Raw genomic sequence first — 12084 nt, forward strand, 5'->3', positions numbered from 1 at the left:
TTTTACTGGGGAGATATTAGGTACCCCTTTGGGCCAACACCGAGGCTGCCAGTGGGCCCCTAAAATCACTTTCCGACAGCCTTGTCGTGTCGGACAGGCAGACGCAGAAAGGCTGCTGGAAATAGACATCGTAATGCCGAGGGCGGAGACGCTGTCCATAGGGGTGGACGATACGGTTCCAACCGACACAAATACTCTGCGAGTCCGTTGAAATCGATTCGGAATGACCGCACGGTTTACGTTTCGTGTCTCCCATCTTACAAAAAAAGGCACTCTGCCAGAGCAGATACCAGCAATAACCGGAACGGTTCCCTGGCCAATGTAAGGTCACTGCCCAAACATGCTGCTAATATATGGGACCTGCTGCCCTCCAACAATCCCCACATAGGGTTCCTAACAGAGACTTGGATTAAACCTCACTCCAATCCTGACATAGTAGTAGCACTCCCTGATGACTACCACATACTAAAACTAGATAGACCACATAGGACAGGGGGAGGAATAGCAATAGTCTATAAAAAAATCAGCTACTATTTCTGTCCTAGACCAAGTAAGTAACGATCAGTTGGAGATTTTGGTTTTTAGCATGAACCTGCACCACAACTGTAACTGGAAAGGAGCTATAGTCTATTGCCCACCAGGACCACTAACCAATACCAGCTCATTGAACTTATTACCCCACGTCATTTCTCCAGAAATGTACTTCTTGGAGATTTCAACATACATAGTGAAATTCAAGACAATCCAGAAGCCTCATCTTTTCAGACCGAACTGGCTGCACTCAACCTTACTGTAATAAACAAAGATCCAACCCACCAGGCAGGGCATACGTTAGACATCAACTTAACTAACTCTCCTGACATATCTTATGTTGCTACGACTCCTCTGACCTGGTCTGACCATTCTATGGTCGAATTTCGGATTATTAACTACAAGGCTCACGCCGATCCCAAATGCTATCCAAATAAAAGCTATAGAAAATGGAATTTAATTACACCAGCACACTTTGAAGGTGCCTTTTGCCCACCTTATCACGCGGAAACAGATAATGTTGAGAAACGTCTAGCCTCCTTCAACGCTAGCCTATTTGCTACTTTAGACAAATTAGCACCTCAGAAACAATGCCCTACAATCACAAAACGACGCCAGGCCCCATGGTATTCGACCCCCATGCGGCTAGAAAAAGGCTCATGCAAAAGACTCGAACGCCATTGGCGCCGCTCTCAAACCTTTCAGATAAAGAAAAATGCAAGGAGGCTCTAATCCATTACCACCGCAATCTAAAAAATGCAAGGTAGACCCATATCGCAGCCGCTCTCGAACAAGCTGGGAGCTCTCAGAAATGCCTTTATTAGATTCTAAAAACCTTCACAAATCCTTTGGCCTGCGACACGGCATTTGTACCATCCCAAACACTGTGCGATAACATTGCTAGTCATTTCACACAGAAAATAGACACGATCTATAACAAAATCCCTTCTACTATACATCCCCAACCTAACTCAGAAATTTAACCCCAACACATCCCACCGGTAACCAGTCAATTAGGACATTTTCCACTACTTACTATAGAAGATACAGAAGCTCTCTTAAAAGGCGCTAAATCAGGGTCCCCATTGGACCGGATACCTGCTAAACTAACCGCCACCTTGGCCAAACAGCTTGCCGACCCCATTTGTAATATTCTTCATAGCTCCCTTAAGGAAGGATCCCTCCCTCCGGATTGGAAAGCTGCACAGATACTTCCTATTAAAATGAATCTCCAAATCTCACCGGAAGACGTAACAAACTATCGACTCATCTCGCTCCTTCCCCTCCACACCAAAGCTTAAGAAAAACACATTAATACATCTCTCTCCAACTTCATTGAATCCACTAACAGCCTAGATTCCTCACAATATGGATTTCGCCCCAGATACAGCATGGAGTCTACCCTAGTGGCAGTAACGGACAACATCAAGATGCTGTTGGATAAGGGTCAGGTGGTGCTTTTGGTGCTGTTTGAACATTCTGCAGCATTTGACACCATATCCCACCAAATTTTACTCAGAAGACTGGGTGACATAGGCATCACAGGGAAACCTCTGAAATGGTTAACCAACTTCCTATCCGACAGAACATAGACCATTAACCTAGGCCCCTACCACTCTAAGATCACCAAGGGAGTATCACAGGGCTCATGCTTGAGCCCTACCTTGTTCAACGTTTACGTTGCTCCCCTGGCGAGACTGTTGAGAAAACTGGGCTTTATCCCTATATCATACGCTGATGACACCCAGCTACTACTTTCACTTGACAAATCCAACCCTAATATTCAAGCCATCTTTTGTGAAGGAATGAAATCTATAACGGAATGGATGAAAATTAATTTTCTCCAACTGAATGCTACCAAGTCCGAGATAATGCTATTTGGTGATGCCACTGTGATATAGTCGCCTAGTTGGTGGCCAGAGGAACTAGGTCCCACCCCATGCCCAAAATTAGTGGTGAAAAACCTTGGAGTCTGGCTGGACCAAAAACTCACATGGGAGACCATGTCTCTTCTACTATCAGAGCCTGCTTCCATAGCCTTAGCAAGCTCAGAAGAGTCTTTCTTTTCCTACCACTGTCTTTGAGGAAAACCTTAAGTCAGGCACTGATTTTAAGCTGCTTAGACTACTGTAACGTGCTGTTCATCTCAGCCAACGAAAGGGACATCAACAGATTACAGGTTGTCCAAAACACTGTGGCTCGTCTGGTGACCAACCCTCCCGCCTCCCGCCCCCAGACATCAGTTCACCTCAATGCAAAAGCTTTTATTACAAAGTAACACAATTACCACATTTGTATTCTTTGTGCTGCAAGCCAGTGCTGATTTTAAGCAATTTACGTGAAATAAGAGCATCTCTGGTTTGCAAAGAATGGAATTATTATTAAGCTTTTTATACTATTATTCCAGGCCTACTGAGGCGAGGGCAAAAAGTTACACGTTCAACCTCTTTTTGACAAGCACCAATAGAGACAGGAGGGTTTGGGTATACCCAACAGAAAGATATACTTAAATTATTTTTCAACAGGCTAGCTGGATAATAGCAGCTAGAGAGGAAAACAAAGCAATCCACATCTGGCCTGTTTCTGTGGTGTATATAATAGACCAGTTCCCTCTTGAATCCATGTTCTTAGGGAATTAGCAATTCCAGAGGAAGGATTAAAAAGAAATCATCTCTTACCTAAGCTCGTTCTCTAAGATGGTATCACCCAGCCCGCCCACGTAGAGAGTGGTGATGGTCTTGTCATCTGGTGGGTCCAAGCGTGGCATGGTAGATGCTCGCTTCAGAAGTTTGTCTGCCACAGGATCATTGATTCCATAGTAACGATCTTTAATGTTCTGGTCCGCCAAGGGGTCATCAGGATCCGTGGGCTTTTCATGCCTGAAAGGTAAATCAGAGAAAGGTTTTCAAATAGGGGATATCTACTATTGTGAAGAAAGTAAACATAGATGGATGTTTAAAAAGTATTTATAGAAGGATTTCTTTCACAGTTTTAAGTCACGGCCTCTCATAGTGGTCAAGGACACATGCAAATCCTTATTTAACACTTCATCTCACAATTCCACTAACCAAATATCTGCCCAACCTCTTCCGCTACCTTCTCTTATGCCTAACTCAAGTATCCTAAACTTTTTTCATATATTTAATTAAGGCTGACACACCTAAAACCTCTTTTCAATTTCTGTTCCCAGGCTGTACTCCTTCCTGGGCCATACACCACTGCCACTAACCTACAACTCAACAATAGCCGCCTCATACTTCTAAACTGTGCTCCTAGCCCTCGCCCCTTTCCTAAAAGTATCGTCATCTAGCCACCATTCCCACTTCGCCATATGCAGATTTCTACTGCCACAAAAGCCCCAATCTCCTTGTATGCTTAAAGCTTGCTCCATTAGTCTACAGAAACCCTTTTCCTACTGATTCTTCTAAGCTCAAGTGTACTGACCATTCTATCTCAATCCAACTCAACACAATCCAGCTGTCCTTCACCTTAAGCTTCCTTCACCCCATCCCTCTGTACCCTCATTACTACAATGGTTACTGTACACTATAAATCAGTTCTAAACTAAATCAACATGCAATCTGTCTCTAACAACCACATCTCCCGCAGAAACTTAATAGCGCCAAATCCTACATAAGAGGGGCATGGAGGTCATTTTCTTTACTTGCCTCTAGGTGTAATCTCATTCTGGATGCATTGTTTTGGAAATGTTCGAAATACTGTGTTTAGGCACAGGTGCCATTCAACCATAAAAAGCCACACTTGGGCAGACAAGTAGCCAAGTGAGGAGTAATTAATGAAACAGAATGAGCAGACCCTCAATTGGTATGGAATGATAAAAGGGTGTTTTTCAAGGTGTTAAAAGTAGATGCCACAGACCCCTCTTAAATAGCCAAGATGCAAACATGATAGGGCTGGGATCAACACAGACCATCAGAACAAACACCCTTTTAACTTCTATATTTTCCTTCGACATTCAGCAAAGTAAAGAGAACCCGGGGGAAAATTAGCAGCACTACATCTTCATGTTTCTTAAGCGAGTGCTGTAAGGAAGGGCAGCAAACAGCACACAAAGTATTTAAGAGAAAGAGTTAGAGAGGTATTAAAAAAAGTGATATGGTCTGTAAAGTAAAATTTAGTTTACCCTTTAAGTTATGCTGAACATGTGAACCAGAGATAAACATATCTGCCAATGATTCTCGTCATCTCTAATTGCACAGAAACCATCTTGAAGGACTGTCCACTCTATGATCTCTAAATACCTTTCTTGAATTTACCTGAAAAAGATGTTCTTTGTAGGACAGGACAATCCTTTACTCTCAACTGTTGACAAGGAGGTGAACTGCTATGAAATGGCACTAACCAGTTATCCGGTTATGCTGCAGGCACACAAATCATGCCTCGCCCCTACAACCATAATATTAACTTACCGATATGGACACTCCTCTCCTCGCTTGCATTCACCCTTCACCCAGAAGGAGCAGATGTGCGGCCGGTTGCGTTTGTAGTATGGAGTAGTGCGGGCTAGCTTCAGGAGCATGTCACTAGTGGTTGTTGCCTTTCCCCCAAGGCCTCCAATGGGCCTTGTACCATCGGAGTTCAAAATCTGCATGAAGTATCAAGAAATCCAAAAAAATCGCAAATAAGGACCAGAGGACAAGTAAACTGGCTCCTTACCTCACCCAAACCACTCTATCCCACCCCATCCATCACATCCAAACAAGAACATATTCAGCTATTAACCCCACAACACAGCAACTCTGAGTACAGTCAGAAACACCCCTTATACTGTACCTCGCGTTCCATGTTTTGTGTGTAAAATTCTTTATTTACATCCGATTTTGGCATATCATCTTTAAAGGAGATGCCAGCATCACGGACCTGAATGGGTAATCCTACAAATCAGGAGAGATCAAAAGATAATTTCAGAATGATCATTTCCCATTGCACTTTTTTGCCACCGCAATGCCGTAACAATTGCAGCATTTGAAATCTTCTGGTCTAAAAGAACAGGAATGAAAAGTAGATACAGGATTGGAGGTAACCATTGATAAATATATTACTGATTTTCACTTAGATTAATTGTTTGCAAACATACTTCATCAGGATATCCTGAAAATCTAGCAAAGATCTGGTCAATACAAGTCTTCCTGGGACATTAGTGTTTAAAATAACCCACATGATGAAACCTAGGGGCACAATGAAGACAAGTATATAGCCTAGCACATACCATATTCCAGGTCTAACAGGCAGGTCTGACACACATTCTTCAGCTTACTGCATGTCTGGCATACTTCAGTTTTCTTGAACCGCATGCGCACACCAGGGCACCATCGGAAGACAGTGAATGGACGGGCACAAATCTGCAGGACAGGCAGATACCAAGTATTACACATTTATCCATAAAGCTGAATATTAAGCTTAAAAGTTTCACTATGGACTACAGGCACATTCTTTACCTAGCAACATTTAATCCCAAATAAACAATTTTCTTTGTTGTAGAGACAAAACGTACCTTGCATTCTTTGCCATACTTCTCTTTAGTCTGCAATAAGAAAACAGATTATTGTAAAAGAGACAGAAATAAGTAGTTCAATGCCACTGTGCACTTGTCAACCCAATTTCAAGAGTTTCCTTTTATACAATAAGGATGTTCTGCGGGCGGCTAAGAATATAAAACTTCTCACAGGAAATGACAAATCTAAAGCAGACCGCGATTCCTGACTGCAGTGTTTCACAGCACATTGTAGCAAATGAATAAGAAGAGTTTATGTGTTGCAGTTGGAAGGAAAACGGGCAGACTTTGTTCGGTTTGGCTGTTCTCACCGGGCATCAATATTTATGTGTAAATGTGCCAAGTATGAGACAAGCAGGTATACCTGGTGGCTTGGTAGCAAAAGGCTTCTGCACAAACACCTTTTCACTTACTAAATAAGAAAAGCAAATACATTTAAGTTCACCCAACAAATGTGCTTATTTGGCTGTCTACATAGCAATATGTTTAAGCAAAACATAAGCAATAGTGTTGCAGAACCTGAAACGCATAATAAATTGTTCACCTCTCACTTGTACTCTCAGCCTGACACGTTCTACAATTTGTCACAAAGCAGATATCACCAGCATTGAGAGAGAGCAATAAACAAGTAAACATTCAGGAAAGCTCAATATAAAGTACCCCACCTACCATACGAATATATGGGTTTTCACCAAGGCATGTCTGGCACAGGATTGGAAAGTCCTGAGTAAAAAAAAATTAAAAACACACAATCAAAAGTACGGTTGAGATTAGACTACCAGCCAACCAACATTTCATTCAAGAACTTGGCAATAAAGGCATTTTTCTCTCCAGAATTTCAAAATACTCCTCGGCAGTCAGCTGTTAATATGTTGCGGCCTTGAAGTATGGAACAATAGTTAAGCTGAGGTCTTCATCAGGTAAAGGATCCTTAAGGAGAGATCACTTTGGCTTCATGAAATTAAATCCAACATTGGGGAGTGGAATGATTGCAGTAATTCCAGAGAAAGCAATGTCTCAGATAAGTGCAATTAAGAACAAGAGAAAATTGACCTTTTGAAGCTACTGCAACTGATATAGTCTCAGAAGGACTGATTTGTTATTTTAGTAACAAATTCCTTATTATCATTTTATATATTGGATCCTTAATATCTGTTGTCGATAGATTTAGGTATCTGTTGTAACTAATAAATATTTTGTTTATTGTTGTTGAATAAACAGTTTCTACAGTAAGGGCATCAAGTGGACTGAAGGATTATATATATATAAATAAGTCATTTGACAGCAGTATGAGGCGGATATAAGCAGTATGTTACAAGCTTATACTTAAGTCAATGTGGATTGCTGAAATACTGAAGGAAATATGTATTCTTTATATGCATCCATGGTCCCACCTCCGGTGACACTGCAAGGACTAAACCACCCCTGTTTTTGCATCCTTGTTGAAAAGGCTGGGAACCATTATGCAGTTTTTTTTGTTAGTGTGTGTACTTTAATCATATCTATTTTCAAACGTTGATGCCAAGTCGGAGAAACTATTCCTTAGGTTGTGATTGTTTTTTTCCCTCACTTTCTTTTAAAAGGGAGAGGGGGTGGGGGTATATGAGAAGCCCCAGACTGAAAAAAAAAAAAATTCCAAGGAATAAAAAACATGGATTTTTGAAGCACATTGACTTTTACTGTTCTGTGTGTTTTTTTTTTTAAAGAATGCAACACTTGTTACAGGTGACGCCAGTGGTCAGGAAAACACTTGCTCAGAGCTGGCTTATGAAATCAAACCTTAAACTCATGAAAAGAATAATGAGCATCTCAACACAGTCAGAATCCAATAATCCCCAAAGATCAATGATAATTTCAGTGATCTGCTCCTCTACATAAACAGGCTTTAAGGAATGACTTTGCAGGTAAGCGATGCACAAAGGTGGGAGCCAAAAGAAGAGGGCTATCTCTATAAGTAATTACTGCATGTGTATGAATTCAAGTATGGTAGAATATTCCCAAAAAGTCAATAGCATTAGGAGAGAGATGGCTACGTCACTACATTGAGCCAAGGCATGATTGACAGTCTCGAGCAGTAGCGGAAAAATGCTGTTAAAAAAGGAACAATGGCCAAAAGGGGAAACTACCAGAAAAATCCAGGATCCTACATAGCAGATTACCGGCTAACAATGAAACAGTCAGACTAAATTATTACAATTCACTGGGATCGTTTTTTAATTATTAAAAAGCTTTGACAGACTACCTACCAGTTCTGCATAGGATGAATAGCTTTTGTTAAAGATTGGTTTCAGACAGTATGAACATGCAGAGCGAGCAGAATACTGAAAACATACAGGCTATATGGCTAATATTTTTGTTGTGCCCACCGCACAGTCAAACGACATCCGACTTCTCAAACTGAGGAGCCCATGATGGTCTGAATTCCAGTATGTCCCTCTGAATTCATTGAATCTAAGTCTTGGCAATTGATGAGAAAGAGCTATATATAAATCCTACACATTTCTGTGGGTTCATACTTGAATAAAATGGTAATAAACAAACAGTGTGTTTCCTCCTTAAACATCTTTTCAATATGAATGTTTTCTTAAATTTTTAGGCCATCTCTATACAGCAATACCTCCAGGCATAATATAGCTAAAAAAAACAATAACTGGCCCAAACATGGCCACAATGAGATAACTGTTGGTTGCAAATATATAGCCACACAATGTTTTTACTGATGCCAGGTTCTGCATCTCTCACTGTAGGGCAGTATTTTAAGGAATTACGTTTAGCCATCAATACATGCTTTAACCCACCAAATTAGAGACAAGCATGATTGTTTTTAGGTCGAGCCTGGGCAGCTCACGCGCTGCTCTGAGAGGCATGTTGTATTCGAGTATGGAGTTGAAGCCGCACCCACTCTTCGTCCATATTTGGCATCGGCTTGTGTCATTGTCCTTTGTAAATGCTGGCTTCTGATTCGTTAATAGGCTTGTTAGTCCCTCCTAAGTACAGCCTTGTCTTCATTTGTAACCTCCCATGAGGACTGGCCCTTTTACCTCTATTGTTACACGATAGGTCTTATTTAGTCTGTAAGCACCATTTTCTTTAACCCCTTCGGGGCTGATGACTAGCTCAGCTCGTCATGAGCGTAACCAGCCGTGCGCTCATGACGAGCTCAGCTCGTCATGTAACACGGTAATTTTAAAATAGCCGCGTACAGCGGGAAAAAGCCGCCGCATTGATTCGGTTAATGAGTTTTTCCTACTGCATGCACAACATGCTTCCCTGCAACATTCAGCGCACATGCGTGCTTTTACTTTCCAAGCAGACCGGTACAAAGGCGGACACTGGTTTTAAATGAAATACGCTTCGCATTTACAAGAGTTTCAGCTACTGGTATTGTAAATGATAATGCCTTTTATGTATGTGTTAATTATCAAAACAGATAAAAGGCATTGTCATATACTATGTCAATAGCTTAAACTCTCGCAAACGCGAGGCCTATTGCATTGCAAATGCTTGTTATGTTGTGCAAATGCAAATTACCAAATCATTTTATTTGCACCTTGTCCACATTGAAAAACGTATTGTGCATACATAAAGGATAGCAAATATTTTGCCTAGATCACTTGTAGTGTCGGATGAATATATTGGCTGTCCAGTTTGTAAACAAGCCTTCCCAAGCTAAAATAAGAATACTGGCTGAAATGTATAACAATGCATCTATTTCTGCTCTGTTCTTCGAACCACACTCCCACATAATTCTGAGATAAAACTCTTGTAAATTTACTATTTCTGATTTCCAGCTCAATTTCTTAACCGTTTGACACCAAAACTATAATCTTGGTTTAGGTATGATTCATTTCTAATTTTCCCATTCTTGTGAAATTAGTTTGAAGCATTCATAGCTCACTGTAATCCCATCTCTGTATATGAGAAGACAACTGCACCGTTCACATATTGCAACAAGCACTGGCAAAACTAACAGGGCGTGCCTTTATCAAGACTAAAAAATAAAAATTAGAAAAATAACAGCTTAAACTAATGGCGGAAAAGCAAATACACATCTTAAAGGTATCTCTCATATGTACCCGGATTCCAATATTTTTAACCTTTTAAATAGCTTCGCTGATTTTTCAAATACGTTTCACTGAAGATTCTCTGAAATAAAAAGAATACAGAGGTTTAAAGGAAAACACTTGTCAAGGCCTAATTTACTTTCCATTGAACTTTGAACTGAAGCATGCATCGGCCACTTAGTCCTCTGCTGTAGACCACGGAACAGCTCAATGGGACTCAGGTGAAGAGACATCTCCTTTTCAGAAATACTAATTGCATCTTCTGTTTCAAACTCTTGCTGAGCAGCAAGCAGTACCTCCCACCACCCTAAAAGCATGTGTGAATCAAGCCTCGAGCTTTTGAAAAATGTAGGAATGTACAAGATAAAAACAAAAACAAAACCTTCCAATCTGCTCTTTAGTAATACCCAAAAATATACCTGTTCAATTAATCAGTCAGTCATTTGTTAAGCGCACTACATACCTGTGAGGGTCTCAAGGTGCTTGGGGGTGTGTGGGCCGCTACTGATCTAACAGCCAGGTCTTTAGTGTCCTCCTGAAGGTCAGCAGGTCTTGGGTCTGTCGTAGGCTCAGTGGGAGGGCGTTCCATGTCTTGGCGGCGAGGTGGGAGAAGGATCTCTCGCCGGTGGTTGTTCTTCGGATGCGCGTTACCGTGGCGAGTGAGAGGTCGGCGGAGCGTAGCTGGCGGTTAGGGGTGTAGAGGGAGAGCAGTCTGTTGAGGTAGGCTGGGCTGGTCTTGTGGAGTGCCTTGTGTGCGTGGATGAGGAGCTTGAAGGATATCCTCTTGTTGACGGGGAGCCAGTGCAGGTTACTCAGATGGGGGGTGATGTGGCCGTGTCGTGGTACATCGAGGATCAGTCGTGCCGAGGAGTTTTGGATGCATTGTAGTCGATTAAAGAGCTTGGTCGGGGTTCCCGCGTAGAGGGCGTTTCCGTAATCGAGTCTGCTGCTGACGAGGGCCTGGGTGACTGTCTTTCTTGTATCTGTCGGGATCCATCTGTAGATCTTGCGGAGAATGTGGAGGGTGTTTAAGCAGGAGGAGGAGACAGCTTTGACTTGCTTGGTCATTGAGAGCGTTGAGTCAAGGATGATTCCCAGGTTGCGTGCATGGTCGGTGGGGGTCGGGGCTCGAATTGTCCGAGTTCAGCTTCAGACGGCTGATATTCATCCAGTCGGTGACGGCCTTCATTCCTTCATGGAGGTTGGCTTGGGCGGTGATGGGGTCCTTGGTGAGGGAGAGGATCAGTTGAGTGTCGTCGGCGTAGGAGATGATGTTGAGGTCGTGCTGTAGGGCGACGTGTGCAAGCGTGGCCATGTAAATGTTAAACCGTGTCGGGCTGAGGAAGGATCCTTGGGGTACGCCGCAGATGATCTCGGAGGCTTCGGAACGGAATGTGGGGAGGCGGATGCTCTGGGTTCTGCCGTAGAGGAAGGAGGTGGTCCATTCCAGAGCCTTGTCTCGGATCCCTGCGGCGTGCGCGTAGTGTGTGGTGGCAGACGGTGTCGAAGGCGGCGGAGAGATCTAGGAGCATGAGTGCTGCAGTCTCCCCGTTGTCAAGCAGGGTTCCGATGTGGTCGGTGTCGGCAATGAGGGCGGTCTCGGTGCTGTGGTTGCTGCGGAATCCTGACTGGGAAGGGTCCAGGATTCTGTTCTCTTCAAGGTATAGGGTTAGCTGTCTGGTAACGATGTTCTTGATGACCTTGGCCGGGAAGGGGAGCAGAGAGATGGGACTGAAGTTCTTGAGGTCTCTTGGGTCTGCCTTGGTTTTTGTTTAGTAGGGCGTTGATCTCGGCGTGTTTCCAGCTCTCTGGGAAGGTCGCGGTCTCAAGGGAGAGATTGATAACGTAGCGTAGGTGGGGTGCGATGGAGCTGCTTGCTTTGTTGAAGACGTGGTGCGGGAATGGGTCTGACGGAGATCCGGAGTGGATTGTGCTCATGGTCTTGATGGTGTCATCGACGCTCACGCTGGTCCA

The 12084-nt window shown here is 42.9% G+C and overlaps 1 protein-coding gene across 1 annotated transcript in view; it reads right to left on the reverse strand.

Annotated features, from left to right (window-relative positions):
• Positions 1-12084, reverse strand: part of RBM22 (RNA binding motif protein 22) — a 94467-nt gene that overhangs the window by 53577 nt on the left and 28806 nt on the right. The window contains exons 2-7 of the mRNA XM_078653604.1: positions 6716-6769; positions 6047-6076; positions 5762-5894; positions 5326-5426; positions 4962-5137; positions 3210-3410 (exon numbers count right to left, since the gene is read on the reverse strand). Coding sequence (XP_078509730.1) covers positions 3210-3410; positions 4962-5137; positions 5326-5426; positions 5762-5894; positions 6047-6076; positions 6716-6769 — 695 coding nt within the window. The remainder of the gene's footprint in view (positions 1-3209; positions 3411-4961; positions 5138-5325; positions 5427-5761; positions 5895-6046; positions 6077-6715; positions 6770-12084) is intronic.

Source organism: Lissotriton helveticus, chromosome 7 (genome assembly GCF_964261635.1).
Source record: "Lissotriton helveticus chromosome 7, aLisHel1.1, whole genome shotgun sequence".
Lineage (NCBI taxonomy): Eukaryota > Metazoa > Chordata > Amphibia > Caudata > Salamandridae > Lissotriton > Lissotriton helveticus.